General features: G+C 47.0%; 1 protein-coding gene and 1 pseudogene across 2 annotated transcripts in view; one reads left to right on the plus strand and one right to left on the minus strand.

The window, feature by feature from the left end:
- The window catches only part of RUVBL1 (RuvB like AAA ATPase 1), a 44,631-nt gene that overhangs the window by 20,707 nt on the left and 5,004 nt on the right, over nucleotides 1-18,920 (plus strand). Inside the window, exons 4-9 of one of the 2 annotated variants that reach the window (XM_043588275.1) lie at nucleotides 632-783; nucleotides 4,809-4,898; nucleotides 5,692-5,841; nucleotides 7,565-7,628; nucleotides 9,055-9,253; nucleotides 18,066-18,168. In XM_043588275.1, coding sequence (XP_043444210.1) covers nucleotides 632-783; nucleotides 4,809-4,898; nucleotides 5,692-5,841; nucleotides 7,565-7,628; nucleotides 9,055-9,253; nucleotides 18,066-18,168 — 758 coding nt within the window. The remainder of the gene's footprint in view (nucleotides 1-631; nucleotides 784-4,808; nucleotides 4,899-5,691; nucleotides 5,842-7,564; nucleotides 7,629-9,054; nucleotides 9,254-18,065; nucleotides 18,169-18,920) is intronic. The other variant, XM_043588276.1, reaches the window with a different exon arrangement.
- Nucleotides 15,454-17,217, minus strand: LOC122486495 (annotated as a pseudogene).

An 18,920-nucleotide genomic window follows, 5' to 3' on the forward strand; every position in this document is an offset into this window, starting at 1 on the left:
CCCACTGCAAATGCTGAATGACAACTGGGTATTTCTTCTTGGGGTGTGCACCAAGGGTCAGTCAGAGGCCCAGAACATTTGGCAGGTCACATATCACTTGCTGTTGGCACGGACCTCTAATTAACATAACATACCTAGCTCAGGTCTGTTGGTGACACAAGGGATGTAAGGAGTTATTCCATTGGTTCTGAAATTTTTTTTCAAGAATCAAAAACACAAGAAACAAGGGTATATGTAGTTGCTGCTCTAGTGGAGTAGAATGGTTGGGGTTCAGAAATTGGATTAGAGGTTAAAGCTTAATTTCACCCCCTTGGGGGTGGAACAGATGGCGGATACAATTTTGAGAATTGTAGCTTGTCTAATTAATTCTAGATTTGAACCGAGGAAGTCCCTTTGAAAAGTTGAAATAAAATTGTCTGCGTTCTGACTAGCTCCTCCAGTTTACAGTTACAGTATTTTCCTATCCAGTACTTTTCTACCCTTGAACGTACATTATTAGTAAGGCTGACTTGTCAGTCGTTGTGACATGGAAGGTTTGTGGCTAAAAAGGCTATTAAGGACTTACGTAAGAGAGAGAGGGAATACGAATCTGTGAGAGAGAGTTCTGGAGCTCACCTGCCGTCTCTTCCAGGGCTGCGGATAAAGGAGACCAAAGAAGTTTATGAAGGCGAAGTCACAGAGCTGACTCCGTGTGAGACAGAGAACCCCATGGGGGGATACGGGAAGACCATTAGCCATGTGATCATAGGACTAAAAACGGCCAAAGGAACCAAACAGCTGAAAGTGAGTATGTGTTTGTCCTCTGTTTTCTCTTGCCTCAGAATCTCTCCGCACTGCATGGCCTTGGGCAAGTGGCATAACCGCTCAGTGTCCCATTTTGCTCTGTGCGCTGTGGGTGATGATACGTCACAGGGCCGTTTGAGGATGTTTCGTGTACGGAGCAGTACCTAGAATAGGGCAAGTACACAGGGAGACTCAATAAAGATAGCTCTTGCTTTTCTCATTCACTCCTGTGAAACTGTGCATTAAGACATGAGCTGAGTGCCTGCCATCGTGTATCCTGTATTGTGACCGTGTGTCAAAGGTCACGAGCCTGTCTCTGAACCTGTGGATTAATTTTTCAGATATCAGTGCCCATGCTTCGAGAAAGAAGCAGCAGTGACTAATCTGGTAAGAGTCGTGTAGGATGACGAATGGACGTCTCAAGGGGCCAAACACAGAATCCTGACTGCCAATTCCTTTCAGGAGTCAGGGCCCCGAAACCTATAGTAGCTTTAGCGGTTGGTTCTGCTCAGGCTACAGCTTTGTGGAGAAACCATAGTGGTGGCAGCGTGGGGCCCTCGATTATGCTCCTCAGACACTTGTCTGTCAACCTTGAGGATGCAGGTGGCAGGGGCACCTGGGGGAAGAGTGTGGTTTGGAGGCAGACAAAGTCTGAAAGAGAGACCAGCCTCTGCTGCTGACAGCGGTGTGGCTTTTGGCAAGTTACTTAATCTCTGAGCAGTAGTTTCTTTGTCTGTTAAATGGGGATGTTTGCCTATCTATCTCATGGAGTTCTTAGAAGGATATAAAAGTTGTAGCTTTGGGTGTAGCCCCAGTTACCTAGGAAGTGGTAGCTGTTGATGTTACTGTGAGAGCCTTCAGTTAGAGAAATGGGACGATTGGGATTGTAGGTATTGTCTTATTGCTATTTATAATAAACAGTATTATAATAGTTATAAAAGCATTATAGCTCTTACTTACTGGATGTGGCAGGCCCCGGCTAAGTGCTTTAACAAATACTTCATTTGTTGTTATTTATAGCTTTCTACATGTGTATGTGCCGCGTGTATAGTTTCCCTCATGTTACAGATAAGGGAACTGAGCCTGCATAAAGAGGTTAATAAGCAGGTGTCCTAGGGTCCTACAGCCTGTTAACAGGGAGAGCAGACTCTGCATCCCAACTGTTATGTTGTCCCTCCAACTTGCTGTGTGACCTTCAGGAGTCAGTTGAGCTCTCTGGGCCTCTGGGTGCCCATCTGTGAACTGTGGTAGGTTGACCATATAATGTCTCCATCTTCGTTCTCTTCTGCGATTTTATGGTTCTTTGATCCTGTAAGGTGGTTTCTTGGTCACTGCTTTATGGAGATCATAAAAATGTCACTTCTTCAGAGGGTCATTTTTCTTTTTCCTAACAGGGTTTCCATCTCAGGAAGTTGCCTCTGCAAATACCTCTTTTAAACCTCCCCCTCATCTCTCCCATTCTGTATTAATTAGATTTCTTAGTAGGATCTGCCGCCTTTCCAGTAATTACATCTTCAGTCAATTCATTTGGGAAATTAACCGATATTAAAGTGCTTGAGGCAAAAAAAAAAAAAGGACCCCTCCCCATTGTAGGATAGCTGAAGTCAGGCCTGCTGTTTACATTCCTGCCCTCCATCAGGCCACTTTGCACAGTTTCTTCAAGAAAATAACAGAAGCGGGGCACTTGGGTGGCTCAGTCAGTTAAGCATCCAACTCTTTTGTTTCAGCTCAGGTCATGATCTCGCAGTTTGTGAGTTTGAGTCCCACGTCGGGCTCTGCGCTGACAGCAGGGATCCTGCTTGAGAGTCTCTATTTCCCTCTCTCCCTGCCCCTCCGCCACTCATGCTGTCTCTGTCTCTCTCCAAATAAACAAATAAAGCTTAAAAAAAAAAAAGAAAATAACACGAGAAAGAAAATAAATTTTTCTTCTTCCCAGATGAGTACTTCTAGCTCCTTTGAGCATATGTACAAAATACTTGGACAAACAGAGCTCAAATAGTTGGTGTAGGGGGGTGCCTGGGAGGCGCAGTTGGTTAAGCATCTGACTTCAGCTCAGGTCATGATCTTGCAGTTCGTGAGTTCAAGCCCCGCATCAGATTCTATGCTCACAGCTCAGAGCCTGGAGTCTGCTTTGGATTCTGTGTCTCCCTCTTGCTCTGTCCCTCTCCTGCTTGTGCTCTGTCTCTCTCAAAAATAAATAAAGATTTAGGGGCGCCTGGGTGGCGCAGTCGGTTAAGCGTCCGACTTCAGCCAGGTCACGATCTCGCGGTCCGGGAGTTCGAGCCCCGCGTCGGGCTCTGGGCTGATGGCTCGGAGCCTGGAGCCTGTTTCCGATTCTGTGTCTCCCTCTCTCTCTGCCCCTCCCCCATTCATGCTCTGTCTCTCTCTGTCCCAAAAATAAATAAATGTTGAAAAAAAATTAAATAAATAAATAAATAAATAAAGATTTAAAAAATTAAGAATAAAAAAGAGAAATAGTTGGTAGAGGTATTGATTTGTGAAGGAGAATACCGTATTTGCCATCGTTACCACGTACCTGCCTCGTGCCAGGCCTGTGTCATAAGCTCTGCTCCTTGTGCTCTAGGAGGTTACCAGGCCTCACCACGCCAGTGACACAAAGCCCCGAGTTTGTTCCTGTGGTTACTGTCTCTAACAGCTTTATTGAGATTTAATTTTAAATAAAATTCACCCATTTTAAGTGTACAACTCTAGGAATTTTAATCTACTTACAGTGGTACAACCATCACCACTGTCCAATTTTAGAACATTTTCAGCACCCCACAAGAAACCTCATGCCCATTGACAATAGTGCCCATTCCCACCCACACCTCCTGGCAACCACTAATTCATTTTCTGTTTCTGTGTATTTGTCCTTTCTGAACATTTCATGTAAATGGAGTCATACAAGCATGTGTTCTTTTGTGTCTGGGTTCTTTCACGGAGTCCTAGATTTTTACTCTTTAATTTTGAGACAAAGTTTTTTTCGCATTATAAAATATAAAGTTTAACTGAGAAACAGGTGTCCTTGAAGTTTAACAGAGAGAAACTTCCTATTTTTTTTTTTAGTTTATTTATTTTGTGAGAGAGAGAGAGAGAGAGAGCACACATGAGCAGGGAGGGGCATGCAGAGAGGGAGAGAGAGAATCCTGAGCAGGCTCCATGCTCAGCACGACGCGGGGCTCATTCCCACAACTCTGGGATCATGACCTGGGCCGAAATCAAGTCAGACAGACGTTTCACCAACCAGGTGCCCCAAGAAACTTATGTTTAAATCCTGACTGCTGACAAAAGATGCTGTCCTAGAATATTAACATCAAAGGTAGCCTGAATCTGGATGATCCGGAGAAAAGCAGCAGTCTGCAAAATACACTCCTCTCCTTTTCTGGAGATTTAAGCAGGCAGGTCCGAGAACAGACATGGATTTGAATTAAAAGGCCTGGGAAAGATCCTGGTTTGTGTTTCCCTTTGGATATTTACACCTGGGTGCTGCTGTGTAGATGAGGAAACTGAGGCTCAGAGAGCCTTGTCTAAAATCACGACCACCAAAAGTGCCAGCCGTAAAGAGCAAGCAGGTTCCAGCAGGTGCTTCACTTGCAGGAAGTTCCACCCCCACCTGAGGTGAGGAGGAGAAGAATTGAAGCAGGGAGAGCAACCCCAAAAGGGGGCGTTAGGGCCTGTGGTCCCCTGGACAGCGTAGACCTCACCTAAAAGCAGTCAGAGCCATATTTGCCATTTTGCGACCTCAGGAGTAAAAGGAAGGAGAATTCTAGATCTCCCCTTGTGTTCTCCTTGGGTGCCCTCACTCTCCTGCTATCTCTAGGACACACATCCCCAAAGCCAGTGTTCTCCTATATCCACTCACACACACACGCACACACACACACGCGCACAAATATACTTTCTCCATATAGTCATGAGGTAGCTACAAGCCTCTTGTGGAAAGGTACCTTACGGTGAGTTGGAAATAAATATTGTATTACAGTTCTCTGAGCCCCATGTTTTTGGGTTTTTTTCTTTTTTTAAAGCTGGATCCCAGCATTTTTGAAAGTTTGCAGAAAGAGCGAGTAGAAGCTGGAGATGTGATCTACATCGAAGCCAACAGTGGGGCTGTGAAGGTGATGCTATGACTGGTTTGCGCGAGGAGGCCTGGGTTACAAGGGGGTTGTTTTCTTCAGGGGGTGCGGGGTGCGGGAGGGGGCTGGCATCTGGCACGATGCTGATGGAAGGTCAGCAGTTGCCCCTTTAGGTTTAATAAAGTTTGCTTTCCCTTTATCTTCCTGCTTTAACCTTCTCATGATTAAAACAGACAGTCTGTTCGAAAAATACTAAAACCTGCGTAGAGGGGGGGAGTACAGGGTGAGAAAGCAAAACAACTGTAGTCATTTTCAAATTGAAATGTGCAGCGTATTTAATCTTCCTTTTATCTCTTTGGTATTTTCTTCCCAAGATATATGCATGTGGAAGGGGATGCTGCATTAGTTGGCATTCTTTTTATATCTGATTTTCAGTGTCCTGTACAGTGTTCCTCACTGTTTAATGGATGAGCATAATACTTCATATCATACGATAAATCACCCACCTACAAAAGAGTCTGAACAGCTCCCTCCGTCTCCAGTTAATCTACTGGATTTGCCCTTTATCAGGAATTGCATACAGTTAAAAGAAAGAGAGGGGGGAAAGATTCTTGGAGAAAGTATCAGGTGTTTTTCAACTGGGTTTTTGGAGCCCAGTGATGAGCAGATAGCTTCCTTCTCTTGGCAGCAGGGGAGTGGGGCATATTTGGAGTTTGTCAAGTAGGCTGTCAGGCCTGCGGTTGGGAACTGAGACTTTTATCTCACTTAGCACTGTGCCATTCGGGGACTTGGCAGTGAAAACTCACCAGGCACTCCGGTTTCTCTCTTTTTGCAGAGGCAGGGCAGGTGTGATACCTACGCCACAGAATTCGACCTTGAAGCTGAAGAGTATGTCCCCTTGCCAAAGGGGGATGTGCACAAGAAGAAAGAAATCATCCAGGATGTGACCTTGCATGACTTGGATGTGGCCAATGCACGGCCCCAGGTGCTGCCTCGATGCCGGCGTGACCTGGCACACGAGCCCTTTTGTGTGTGCACGGAAGCCCTGGGAAGCCCTGGGAATGAATTGTCAGACTCTTGCTGCCCGTTTCTTAGGGCAGACGGTCCTTTTCTATCTGTGATGTTCAGCAATTAACATCGACATGAGCTACGAGCGACTCCTTTGTTCCAATTCAAATGCTCTAGTCACAGATGATTTCGTGTGTATTGTTTCTTATCCCAGCCAAGCCTCTGGCCCTGAGCTAGCCAGCTTCTTCTGTGGCTTCTCTCCAGCATCGGGCTCACGCTCATGCCTGGGATTCTCTGGGTGTTAACAGTGGAGGGCAGGAGTGTTCTTTGAGACCTTTGCAGGATTTCAGAAAGCCCGACAAAGCTGTGTCTTCCCCCCTGCTTAGCAGAATCTTCAGTGTTTCCGCTTTGAGCAGGAATTGTGTCTGCTCCTCATGCCGACAAGATGGATACTTACGCCTTGACTGATAAACGTGGGGGAAATATAGTATGACTTTTTGACATCTCTAGGAAATGTGTGATTTTAAAACCCCACCCCTTCCCTGCTGCTGGTCTTTCAGTTCGATTTCCTCTTGATCTTAAGAGAGTCCACCTCCTCACCAGCAGGGAATAGACTTTCTAACTTGAAATTTGACCCTTGGTGTTTTGCCCCTTGGAGCCTTGGCCAAGAGATTGGTGAAGAATTGTCTCGGACCTCCAGGTCCCTCAGTGTTAGAATGGCTGTCCCCAAACCAGCCTCCTGGGAGTGTTTGCCTTAGTTAGAGTGTTTGGCCAAGAGTTGGGAGTCAGGGATTGTATCACTCCGACACTAATGAGCTCAGCCAGTTAGTCCCTCTGTGTCCCCGGGTTTTCCGTGATTTAGGGCTATCTGGTTTTGAGTTCCCTCCTCTGTGAAGAAGGCATTATAGTTCTTGTCCTGCAGGATCAAGTGTTGTAGGTTCTCAGGAAACATTTGCTACATTTTACAGCTGAACATTTAGCGAGCACCTCTGTGTCGCAGGGCGTGGCAACAATGGGATCTCTTCATCCCGTGCAGGTGACAAAACAGCACCTCTTGCTGATGGCACTAGGAGGGGCTGGGGGGACGGTCAGCAGTGGGCAGGTGGTGAGCAGCTCCAGACCAGGACTACGTTAATGTGACTGTGTAGTCGAGTTTAGTAAGGAGACACAGGAACGTAGATAAGTATGTCTTAACGCTTCCTTCCACAATCCCTGTGTCCCCAAGGGAACCAGAGCATCGGCAGAGGGCAGGGGCCTTTGACCTGAACTTTACGGGTAACTGGCGCTTCCCAGAAAAGAGATGGTGCTTCCTGGCAGGTGAACTAGAGTATGCCAAAGCACGGAAAGAACGTGGGTGTTCAGAGGAGGGTACAGTCCTGTGTGGCTAATCAGGGAGTGCTGATTGGAAAGGAAATGGCTGGAGAGGGAGACTAGGCCGGGCCCCACAGAGCTGGTACTTCCCACGAAGGGTTTTGCTCCTTCTTGCAGGCTGAGGGGAGCCTCTTAAAAATCCCTCTGCTTGGACGCTCCTCACGCTTTCCGTTGTGGGGGAGGGGTGGGAGAAGCGGTCTGGCTTCTCCACGCCTCAGGACCCTGTGTCCAGTTGACAGTGGTAACTGGTGTGATGGAGGTGGTGACGATGAGACTTCTGCAGGTGCCTTAGAGAGCGGGACTGACTGTGTAAATCTTCTGTTTTGCAGGGCGGACAAGACATCCTGTCTATGATGGGCCAGTTAATGAAGCCAAAGAAGACCGAAATCACAGGTAAGAGAAATAGTAAGGCCTGTGAGCAAGATGCTGAGCTGTAGGGCCCTGGATTCTGGCATAGCATGAGAGGCTTTTCAAGTGAATCCCCGGACCTGAGGAAATGCCTTGGGACAGGTTCTTTCTTCCTCTTCATTCAGAGTCTGACCAGCCCGTGGCTGCTTTAGACAGTTGTAAATAAAGCACACTGTGTGCTGTCTGGCCCCAAGTGCTAGCACGGCCTCCTGGATGCACTTAGTATCCTTGCACTCGTCTGTGAGATGGGGGCTGTCACAATCTCCTGTCCCTTTGAGGTCCCAGAAACGTGGGTTGTATCGGGCCAGCCGTGCAGGACAGCTCCTGCCGGAGCACCCCGAGCACGGCAAGCCCCGCCGCCTTAGTTCCCTGCAGCCACCCCACAGCTCCTAGCCTGCCCCACTCAGCCTCCTGGGCCCTTCCCAGAGTTTGGCAGGGATGTCGCTGCTCCCTTGTGGACCTTGGGTGTCCTCTCTTCTCACCCTGGTGAGGACCCTGCCTCTCCTTCTCACCTGGTACGTCCCTCTTTTTTCTAATTACCACCTATGGCTCTGTCACCTTGAAAGGTTTTCTGTTTCACGTTAGCCCATGGAATGATCTGAGACCTTTCTATTAGAGTTGCCAAGACCAGTGTCTGTGCTGTAATCATTTTCACCATGCCTCCTCTTCTGACCAGCCCTGCCTCAAGGCTCTGGTGGCAGATGTGGCATCTGATCTTCCTTTTCTGTGTTTGTGAGCTGCTCCCTCCTGATGCTAGTGCAGGGGCTGGGCAGGAGAATGAGAACCGTGACCTTAGATGGTCCTCTTTGACGCTGAGAGCCCCGCCCCTCTAGATCTCTGAAGTGGGACCTTTCCTCAGAGCCTGCAATTCTCCAGATTTCCTGCCAGAGAGGCTTGTGAGAGGCCTGTTCACGCACCCTGTTCCTTCGCCTAGGCACTTGATTGAAAGTTAATTAACCTAAGCTTTGTCTACAGGGCCAAAAGAAAGGGTCATTTCCCGAGTGCAGAATGGAAAAATTTGCATATGAAAACTCACTTCATGCAGGGCTCCCCAACTCTGGGATGTGGCAGGGCACTAGGTGGGTGGATGTGAGCAATAAGGCAAAAGGTGAGAAGTGCGACTGGGGGGAGATGTGTGCCCTTGTGAAGACATGCAAAATTCAAAGCCATTTACAGACTTAACAGGACATGTTGGCAGGGGAAGCTGCCAGTTCTGTGACTTCTACGTGGTGATTATCCCTATTTTCAGATGATGGCACTGAAGCGGGGATGTAACCTGACAAAGGTCACACAGCCAGCAGTAAAACTGGGCTCCACACTTGGGTTTGGGTCAAATTTGGGGGGGGGATGAGGAGAAAAGGTGACCACTCCCGCCACCTGACCTTGCCTGTCTACTCCTGCTCTCTCCTAGACAAACTTCGAGGGGAGATTAACAAGGTGGTGAATAAGTACATCGATCAGGGCATTGCTGAGCTGGTTCCAGGTGTGCTCTTTGTTGATGAAGTCCACATGCTGGACATCGAGTGCTTCACCTACCTGCACCGGGCCCTGGAATCTTCTATCGCCCCCATCGTCATCTTTGCATCCAACCGAGGCAACTGTGTCATCAGGTAGGGTGGCTACCTGCCAGCCATGAGGCTTTTTCACCCTCCGTCTGGGTTCGTGTTTTCCTCTGGGATCACTTTAAACCCGTAACATCATGAGTGGGGATGGAGATGAAGGAGGTCACGTTCATTTCGAGAGAAACCTGTCAAAATGGCCTCTGCCTTCACAGGTAGTTCATGCATCAGCCTCATACCATCATGGCCATCAAAGGCAATAGTCACCCTGTTGCTGAATATGAGGGCCTCCCACATGGTCTCTGGGGCTATGGTGTGGTGTGATTTGGTCCTTTGGTTGGAGTGGGCAGAGATCAGGTAGACAGGCTGGCCTCCAGTGGTCTTACATATGTTGACTTCTATCCTCATACTAGCTATGGGCAGTAAGTATTTTTGGCTTCATCTTTTAAAAAATTTTTTTTTTCAACGTTTTTTATTTTTGGGACAGAGAGAGACAGAGCATGAACGGGGGAGGGGCAGAGAGAGAGGGAGACACAGAATCGGAAACAGGCTCCAGGCTCTGAGCCATCAGCCCAGAGCCTGACGCGGGGCTTGAACTCACGGACCGAGAGATCGTGACCTGGCTGAAGTCGGACGCTTAACCGACTGCGCCACCCAGGCGCCCCTGGCTTCATCTTTTAGATAAAGAAACAGAATGGCAGAATAACTTGCCCCTGGTCATAAAGATAGGCCGAGGACCCAGATCTTTCTGATAATGAAACCAGTATTTTCTCTCTATCCCAGATCTTCTTGGAGCCACACTGGCGCCTGCACCCACTCCCAACCCCTTTGGCCTGCTTTTGGGAAGGGGGTAGATGTTCAGGCCCGGAAGGCACATGCCCACATGGTGCTCCACCCTGCCAGGGCTGGGACCGGGGACTTTCTTGAGGTTCTTTTTCTCCTGATTACTCTGGAAGCTTATGAGCCCCTGAGAACAACACACTGTCTTCCTAGCTCTCAAGGGCCCTGGACTTGGTTGTTTTCTTGCTCTTTTGTTTGAATGTTGGGGCCTGGTCCCAGCAGTGCTGGGGCGTGAAGCAGGGTGGCAAGGAGCCCTTTTGAAGCCTGCAGCGAAGTCGTGTGGGTGAACAGAGCCCTGGAGGCTGCCAGCTCCTGGCAGCAGGGCTGGTAGGAAAGAGACCCTCAGGCCCATGACTGTCTCAGCACAGAGCTGGAGCCAAACCAAGTGAGGAACCCAAATTGCTGATTCACCTAGACTTGCCTCTGAGTGATGGCGGGTCAGATCCAGGCATTTAGCTCACTCTTGACGGAGAAGCTTTGTCTCCATTGAGATTGTTCAGAAGCTGTGCGGCTGGCTGTGGGGCAGCTCCCCTCTCAGGTGATCACTCTGGCTCCGAATTAGGATTTGTGAGTGTGATTCAAGTTCATGTGGCAGCAGCCTGTAGTCCCTCTTTAAATCCCTGTAATGCTGTCTTGACAAGATTATCATCACAGGTGTTTTCTGCATCCTTGGGAAGAAGGCAGCTTGTTCCAGGGCTGGGCCAGCCATTGGTGAGAGGAGCTGGCTACCTGGGCAGCTTCTGGAAATGGGGATGTGGCCTGGTGCCCGGTGAGCCTGGCATCCCTGCTGCACAGACCCTGTAGGTTTGCCGAACTTTGCATGCTTTGGGGAGGCCTGGCTTCGGTCTGAAAGTTGGTGAAAGGCTCAGCCTGGAGTGATGGCTCCCCCTGCTGGGGACTGCTAACAAGCTCCTCTCCCTTACGGCTGAGCAGCCTGGCAGCTTCTGACAGGAGCAGAATCCCTTAGGACTCAGAGTACCTTCTCTCAGACCCAGCCCGTTCAGAAAAAGAGCACACGGTGAGGCAGCTCTGATCTCAGAACATGCCCAATGGGCATGGAGCTCTGGTCCGCCTGAAACCTGGGATACTTGGCCTCAGCCCCTCCAGACTGATTTCATCAAGGGCTGCTAGAGGTTGTGGCTGCCTGCTGCCGCCAGACCGCAGTCACCCACCTGGGAAAAAGATGCTCGGGGTGTGAAGCTCTCTGCTGGGGCCACCAGAGTTGGGGTGTATGCTCTCAAAGCGGGTTGTGGTGCTAAGCCCTAGTAGGAATTTTGTTGTCGTGGTGTTGATAATAATAGTGTCAAATTAGCAACAATAAAAATAATAGCTAACGTGTATCGAGGAGTCCTTCTGTGCACCAAGCACAGAAGTTCACACCTCAACTTACTGAGGAAGGGACTGGTTCTCACCGTTCAGATGAGGACACTGAGGCTCCACCAGGATGGGGGACTTGGCTAAGGTCATACAGCACAGAAGGAAGGCTGGGATTTGAATCCAGTGTTGATTGAGTTTAAATGTGAAATGATGAAATTTCTGGAACGTTGGCACAGTGTTGGCAATATCTGACTTGCTTCCCAGCAGACTTTTTCCTAGAGGGGTGCTGTTGAGCCTCCTTGCCCTTGAGACCCTCTGTGACCTCCAGAGCTTGAAAGAAAAGGGAAGAGGAGGAAGCGCCCAGTAACTGAGGGCTTCCTCTGTGCCAGAAACTGTCCAAAGTACTTGACATGGGTCATCCCATGTAGTCTTGGGCATCTGACAATCCTGTGAGCAGGTGATGTTATTTCCAGGTGCACACGGGAGGTGACATGAGTGGGCCACAGGCCTGAGGGTCGGCTGGCTCCAGAGCTCCTGCTACCCCTGTTCTCCTGTGTTGCTTCTGGTCAGTGTGTGTGTGGGGGTTGGGGGGGGGGGGGGGTGGGGGGGTGGGGGGTAGGTTGAGCTGGTGCAACGAGCCTTGACCACCGCCAATGAGTGGCCCCCTCGTCCTCTAGGTCATGGCTCCCTGTGCACAGGGGAGGGGGAGCCATTCCTACAGCAGCATCTGACACTAGGTTTCTTCCTTGAGGCCTTAGGCTCCTCCTGGGAAGAGATGACACCCCTGGGTCCCCAAGGAGGTGCACCTGTACTGCTGTGCCTTAGCTCCACCCTCCCTTGCTTCCCTAAGAAGTCCCCTCTGTGCCAGGACCCTCAGCCATTAAAGGAGAGCCTGACCTTCATCCCAGCTCCCAAAACTTGGGAGGTCTTCTTTTCTTGTGGGGAAGAGCCCCCTGGGGCTAAGAAGTCTTCAGAGGAGTTTCTCTCCACTTTGTTGCACCAAAGAGCAAGACTTAGGAAACAGCGTGGTCTCCATTCTGTGTATTCCTGTGGCAGAAAATGGCAATTTAAAAAAAATGTTTATTTATTTCTGAGACCGAAAGAGACAGAGCATGAGTGGGGAGGGGCAGAGAGAGAGGGAGACACAGAATCAGAAGCAGGCTGCAGGCTCTGAGCCTGACATGGGGCTCAAACTCACAAACCGTGAGATCATGACCTGAGTCGAAGTCGGTCGCTCAACCGACTGAGCCACCCAGGTGTCCTAAAATGGCAATTTTTTAAGAAAACAGCTTTATGGAGATAGAATTCACACACAACATAATTCACCTATCTAAAATGTACAATTCAGGGGTTTTTAGTATATTCACAAAGTCGTATAACCATCACCACTATCTGTCTTAAAGTATTTTCATCACCACAGCAAGCAGTCCTATGCCAATCAGCAGTTACCTGCCATGCCTCATCCCCCAACTTAACTTCACCATACAATCTGTTTTCTTTTGTGCCTGGTTTCTTTGACTTTTACAAGGTTCATCCATGTTGTAACATGTGTCAGTGTTTTTTGGTCTTTAAGGCTGAATTGTATTCCATACTGTGGAATATTTAATAGCACATTCACCCATTCATTAGTTGATGGACATTGGGTTGGTTGTTGGGTTGTTTTTACTCATGGCTATTATGAATAATGCTGCCATGAACACTTGTGTACAACTTTTTATGCAGACTTAGGTTTTTATTCTCTTGGGTACCTACCTATGAGTGGAATTATTGGGTCAGATGGGAACTCTTTTTATTTTTTTTTAAGTATATTTATTTTTGAGAGGAAGAGAGAGAGAGAGAGAGAGAGCGAGTGAGCGAGCAGGGGAGGGGCAGAGAGACAGGGAGAGAGAGAATCCCAAGCAGACCTTGCACTGTCAGCATGGAGCCTGACACAGGGTTTGAACTCCGGAACCGTGAGATCGTGACCAGAGCCGAAATCAGAGTCAGACACTTAACCAATTGAGCCACCCAGGCGCCCCCAGATGGGAACTCTTTTTAACCTTTCACGGAACTGCCAGACTGTTTCCACAGTGGCTACACCATTCACCACTACACAGCAGTGTCTGAGGGTTCCAGTTTCTCCACATCTTTGACAACACTTGTTACTGTCTGTCTTTTATTTTATAGCTTTCCAAGTGTGAAGTGGTGGCTTACTGTGGTTTTGATTTGCTTTTCCCTGGTGGCTACTGATGTTAAGCATCTTTTCATGTGCTTATTGGTCATTTGTACCTCTTCTTGGGAGAACTGTCTATTACTGTCCTTGCCGCTTATCTTATCCGGGTTATTTGTCTTTTTATTAGTGAGTTGTAAGATTTATGTGTTCTGCACACTAGACCCTTACCAGATGTATGATTTGCAAATATTTCCTCCCATCCTGTGGGTTGGTTTTTTTTTTTTTTTTTCAGTTTCTTGATGGTGTTTTTATGTTTTGATGCAATTCAGTTTTTCTGCTTTTTTTTTTTTTCATTGCTTGTGTTTTTAGTCTCATCTGTGAGAAACCATTGCCTAATTTAAGGTCACAAACATTTACATCTGTGATCTCTTCTAAGCATTCTATAGTTTTAGCTCTTAGGTTTAGGTTTATGATCATTTGTAGTGAATTTTGTGTTTGGTCAAGGAGGAGGCCTGTCCAGCTTCAGTCATTTGCATGTGGATGTCCATTTGTCCCAGGACCATTTATTGAAAAGACTTCTTTTTTCATTGAATTGTCTTGGCAGCCTCTTCAAAAACTCAAATGGTTTTCTTCGTAACACTGTTTCTGTGTCCACTGAGCCAGGGTTCAGTGTGCTTATGGGGATTACCCTTCACATTACCAGAGAGGTGTCCTTCACTGCACTTCCTGTCATCAGAAAAGCTTTGTGTTATCTGTGTCCCCGCAGTTACAGGGTTATATAAAGAAGCAGTCAGGCAGTGGTTCTCAGCTGGGGACATTTTTACTTGTCACAACTCATGATGCTACTGGCATCTAGTAGGTAGAGGACAGGGATGCCACTGAAGATCCTGCAATGCACGGGATAGTCCCCTACAAAAAATTGATTTGATCCGAAATGTCAAAAGCGTCGCAGTGGAGGAGTTCTGAGTTGTAGTAAGAGGGAAGCATTCACAAATGAGTCAACCATTTACACTTGTAGGTGTAGCTATAGGATAAATAGAAGTGCAGTTACCTTGTTCTTGCAGATACACCATATTGGATTTGAAGGAGAATTAGGCGTCTGGCGTCACAGCCCAAAATCGTGTGCCTGGAAGAGGCACAGCGTTAACACCATTTGAACAGTTGTCAAATGGCCTAATGGTGAAATCAATATCGGGCTGGGGCCAAAGCCAGAAATGAGCCTCTGGGTACAAGAATAAATCTGCAGTTTTAGCCAAATGTAGTTATTACAGCTTATTATTAGCAATTTCATAATCTAATAGTGCAATTATGGCAGCCTTGTCAAACGGTGATTGCTCTGCACGGAGAGCTCCTTCTGGGCTCACCACCTGGGCAGGAGCTGGTAAGTAGAGGCTTCCGTTCCTGGCCCACTTAGTGTGATGGACTCTTTTTGCAGAACAGAATTCCAGAAACCATTTTTCACTAATAAGTTTTCTAAAAGAAACTTTGTACCTAAGATTTGTAGCTTGGACAAATGTTTTGGCTTTAATTCCTAAAAATGCTTAGCAGTCTTTAAACAGACTTTTTTGTTTAAATTTTTAGTTTTGTGGACTCAAAACTATAAGAATTTTTTTCCTTTTTTTTTTGCGTAAAAAACAATCAAATTAAATTTTAAAAAATAGAAATAATTTGAAAAAAAAACCAAAAGAATGGTGCAGATCAACTGAAAAGAGTTCTATGTTTTGGTGAGCACATTTATTGGAAGGGTTGGAGAAAAATAAAAATGCCCTTTAGCTTGAGAATTTGTGGGTTCTCTGCAAATCGACTCCTTTCAGGAGTGGAGGAATCCTTGGTTCTTTCTTCATACCAAAATTTACGCAGTTTTCTCTTTTGAGTGTCTTCTGTAGTTAAGGAGGCACTCCTTCCTACAGACTCTCCTATGTCCCGCGGTCAGTTCTTTGTTTCAGCCAACTCTCAGTGGTTGGGCAACTACTACAACACCATCTTCCCGGACAAAGAGCATCGGAATATTCCGTTTCGCCGATTTATGTCTCTTTGCATGTGTCCTCATCAGTTTCTGTAGTAGTCGCCGTCTCTCCCACATCTCCTGATACCATATTTAAATGTTGAACATAAGCATATAATCTGCCTCAAAGCTCTCTGTCATTTCTCATCTTTGTGTAAGGTCACGTGTCCAGGCTGAGCCTGCGGAGACCCAGGGGCTCTTCTGAGGTGCTGGGGATTTGCTGCTGGTCCACTTGTCCGCCGTGGGTCAAGTCCCTATGAGAATTCTTTTTTATTTTTTTTAAGTTTATTTATTTAGAGAGAGAGGCGAGTGAGGTGGGGGCGGGGCACAGAGAGAAAATCCCAAGCAGGCTCCATGCTGGCAGTGCAGAGCCTGATGCGAGGCTGGATCCCACAAACTGAGATCATGACCTGAGCCGAAATCAAGAGTCAGATGCTTAACGTACTTGAGCCGCCCAGGCACCCCCTCCACGAGAAATTCTTAGTGCACTGTTATAAATACTGTTCTTTTGAAGTTTAATTAGGGAGTACTTCATCTTTTCCTCTAACCGTTTCTTCTTTATACTTTCTATGTTTGTTATTATATCTGAATGGAGAGTTATTTACCACAAGTGTTACAGAATTTGGGATATCTTAACATGGCAAAGTTGAGATCTTTTAAAGAGTTCCCGAGAATTCCCAAGAGAAATCCAAAGTAAGACTTAAAAAAACTGAACTTGCGGCCTAAACAGAATCAGATACTTCAAAATTAATTGTAGTTTTAATTTTGCATGTAAAGATTGCAAGCATACCAAATACTGAGATTTGAATCATGATAGAATTTACTCTTTATAATTCTTCCTTGTTACTTTGGAAATCTTTTTTTGGTGGAAAAGATTTGTTTTCTCTGAAGTTACCTTAATATTTATATTTGCTATTAGTTGACTTCCCTATTTATTTTGAAAGGTCTTAATTGTTTTTTAATATTAGATTTAACAATTATTCCTTAAGGATAGCATTTTGTTCTTCCTTTGAATTGTTTGTATTTGAGAAAATGTATATAACGGAATTTGCAATTTTAGTTACTTTTGAGTATACAGTTCAGTGGCACTAATTGCATTCACAGAGTCGTACAACCATCCCACCACCCATCTTGAAAACTTTCCCATGTCTCCAGACAGAAACTCTGTACCCATTAACCAGTGAGTCCCATCATCCCCTTCCCCGAGCCCTTGGTAACTTCTACTCTACTCTGTGTCTATGAATTTTCCTTTTCTAGGTATTTCCTACCAGTGAGATCCTGCAGTATCTGCCCTCTTGTGACTAGCTTCTTTCACTTAGCATCCTGTTGTAGTGTGCATCAGAACATTTTATTCTTGCAATGATAAATATACATTTATACTTCGACTGACGACCTGATAGAATTTCAACACAAAGATTTCTTCACTAAAGTTGTATTTCTTGAATGTTCACTTATGTTTGAAACGGAATACTCTGATGTTAACAGCTAAATCCAGATGACCTTCCTTGTTCTTTGTTCTGTTGATGAGTTATGACCATGGACTCTGCAGCCTGGCGCAGGTTTAGGGACGCAGGAACAGCGCCGATGTAGACCTACGGCCGCTCTGACGCCAGTGGCTGCAGTGGGAGCCCGTGGCACGTCGGGCTTCCGGACCCTATGGCTGAGGCCAACCTCATTTGCGACCAGGTCTGCCGGGCACATGGCCTATCGGGCACCTGGAGTCTTGGGGCCTGGTGGGTCGGCAGGACTCCCCTCCTGGGCTGCTCCTCCCACGACTTGTTTAAGGACTCGAGAGAAAAGTAGGCACCAAGGACACAATTAGTTCCAAAAGGAAAGAAAATAATTAATGCACCTAAGGGAAGACGTTCAAGTGATTTGCTAGTAATCCAGGAACTGTAAGTTCAAACAAGGTGTCACCCTTCCTTTTTCTAAACCATGAAAGCAGCAAAATATTTAAGAATTAGACTACCCTGTGCTGGCTGCAGTGCAGTGAGATCGGATCACTCATGTAGCTGTGTAAATTAGGACATTCATTCCTTCAGACAGATATTCAGGGTCGTGTCAGGCACTCTGAGAGTGGCTGAGGAAATGTTCATGACTGTATGCATAAAATTATTTATCAGACATCATTATTAATAGCAATACTTGGAAACCAGCTAAATCCCCAACAGGTTGGGTTAAGTAAAATACTTGATAGGTTATTAAGACAGAAGCAGTGTGGGCAAAACCAAAACAAAAATCTACATACTTAGCGTAATTTATAAAGGCATGTATATGCAAATTTGGTAAATATCTATATGAATATTTTTAATAGGATTTTAGATGTCTTTTTCTTCTCTTCCCCAAATATCCTATGATATTGATATTTGCTAAAATAACGAAGCTGTTTTTGACACCACCTGAATGTTAGTTAATTTATTCTGTGGTCGCAGCTCGGCCCAGGATGTGAATTGGCTGCTCTTTCATTGTGAGCACCTCAGCCATGTTTCCGGTGTCTAGTTTCTGGTCTCAGAGAGGCCCGGGTGATGTGATCATTTTGGTCCTTGCAGGGGTACTGAGGACATCACCTCTCCTCACGGCATCCCCCTTGACCTTCTGGACCGCGTGATGATCATCCGGACCATGCTGTACACCCCACAGGAAATGAAACAGGTGAGTCCCCCTTCCCCCTCTCCACAGTCTTCTCCCCTCATTTGCCCCAGCATCCCTGATGCTGTGTAGAAAGGTATTCACGGAGCACACCTGGCTCCCACCACCGTCCCGGCACTTAGCTCCTGGCCTTGGGCAAGTCACAGTACTCCAGAGCTTCAGTCCTCACGTCTGAAAGATGGGTGGGCTAACGGGGGGCTAACGAGACATTGCTTGAGGTATTCCCAAACCCTAGCTGCCTGTGGGTCTTGGCTGTTGTTTCTTCTATCATATCCCTTCTGATAAACTTTAGGAAAGGGATAGTGAAAAAATCAACTTGATGACAAGCCTTTAGGGAAGCTACCAGCTCTAGGAAAGAGGCAATAAAATATGATTTTGTGGTAGCCTCTTGCTATCTAGGCCACGCCCCCTCCAAGGCTTCTTCTGTTGAGTAGGCGAAGCCAAGAGCTCTGTCCCACCAGGACCCACGCAGGCTGGCTCCAGCAGGGCACAGAAGCTGGAGGGGGGCGAGAGCGTATCTGCTGCCACCCACGTGACTAGTGGTAGCCGTCCTGGGGGCTTTGGAGGCTGTGCCTGAGGCTGCTGCGGAGGCCTAGAGAGCTGGTGAAGCAGGGTCACACAGCTTCAAGGGGCCCCTGGGAGTGGAGGTCCTAAAAGCAGCCTATATGAGGCTGAAGGAAGTGTACCTAACACAGAGTGTATGCTCGACATTCCACGTGAGCCGAATTTGCGTTAGACCTGGGGGTGGAAAATGA

Source organism: Prionailurus bengalensis, chromosome A2 (genome assembly GCF_016509475.1).
Source record: "Prionailurus bengalensis isolate Pbe53 chromosome A2, Fcat_Pben_1.1_paternal_pri, whole genome shotgun sequence".
NCBI lineage: Eukaryota > Metazoa > Chordata > Mammalia > Carnivora > Felidae > Prionailurus > Prionailurus bengalensis.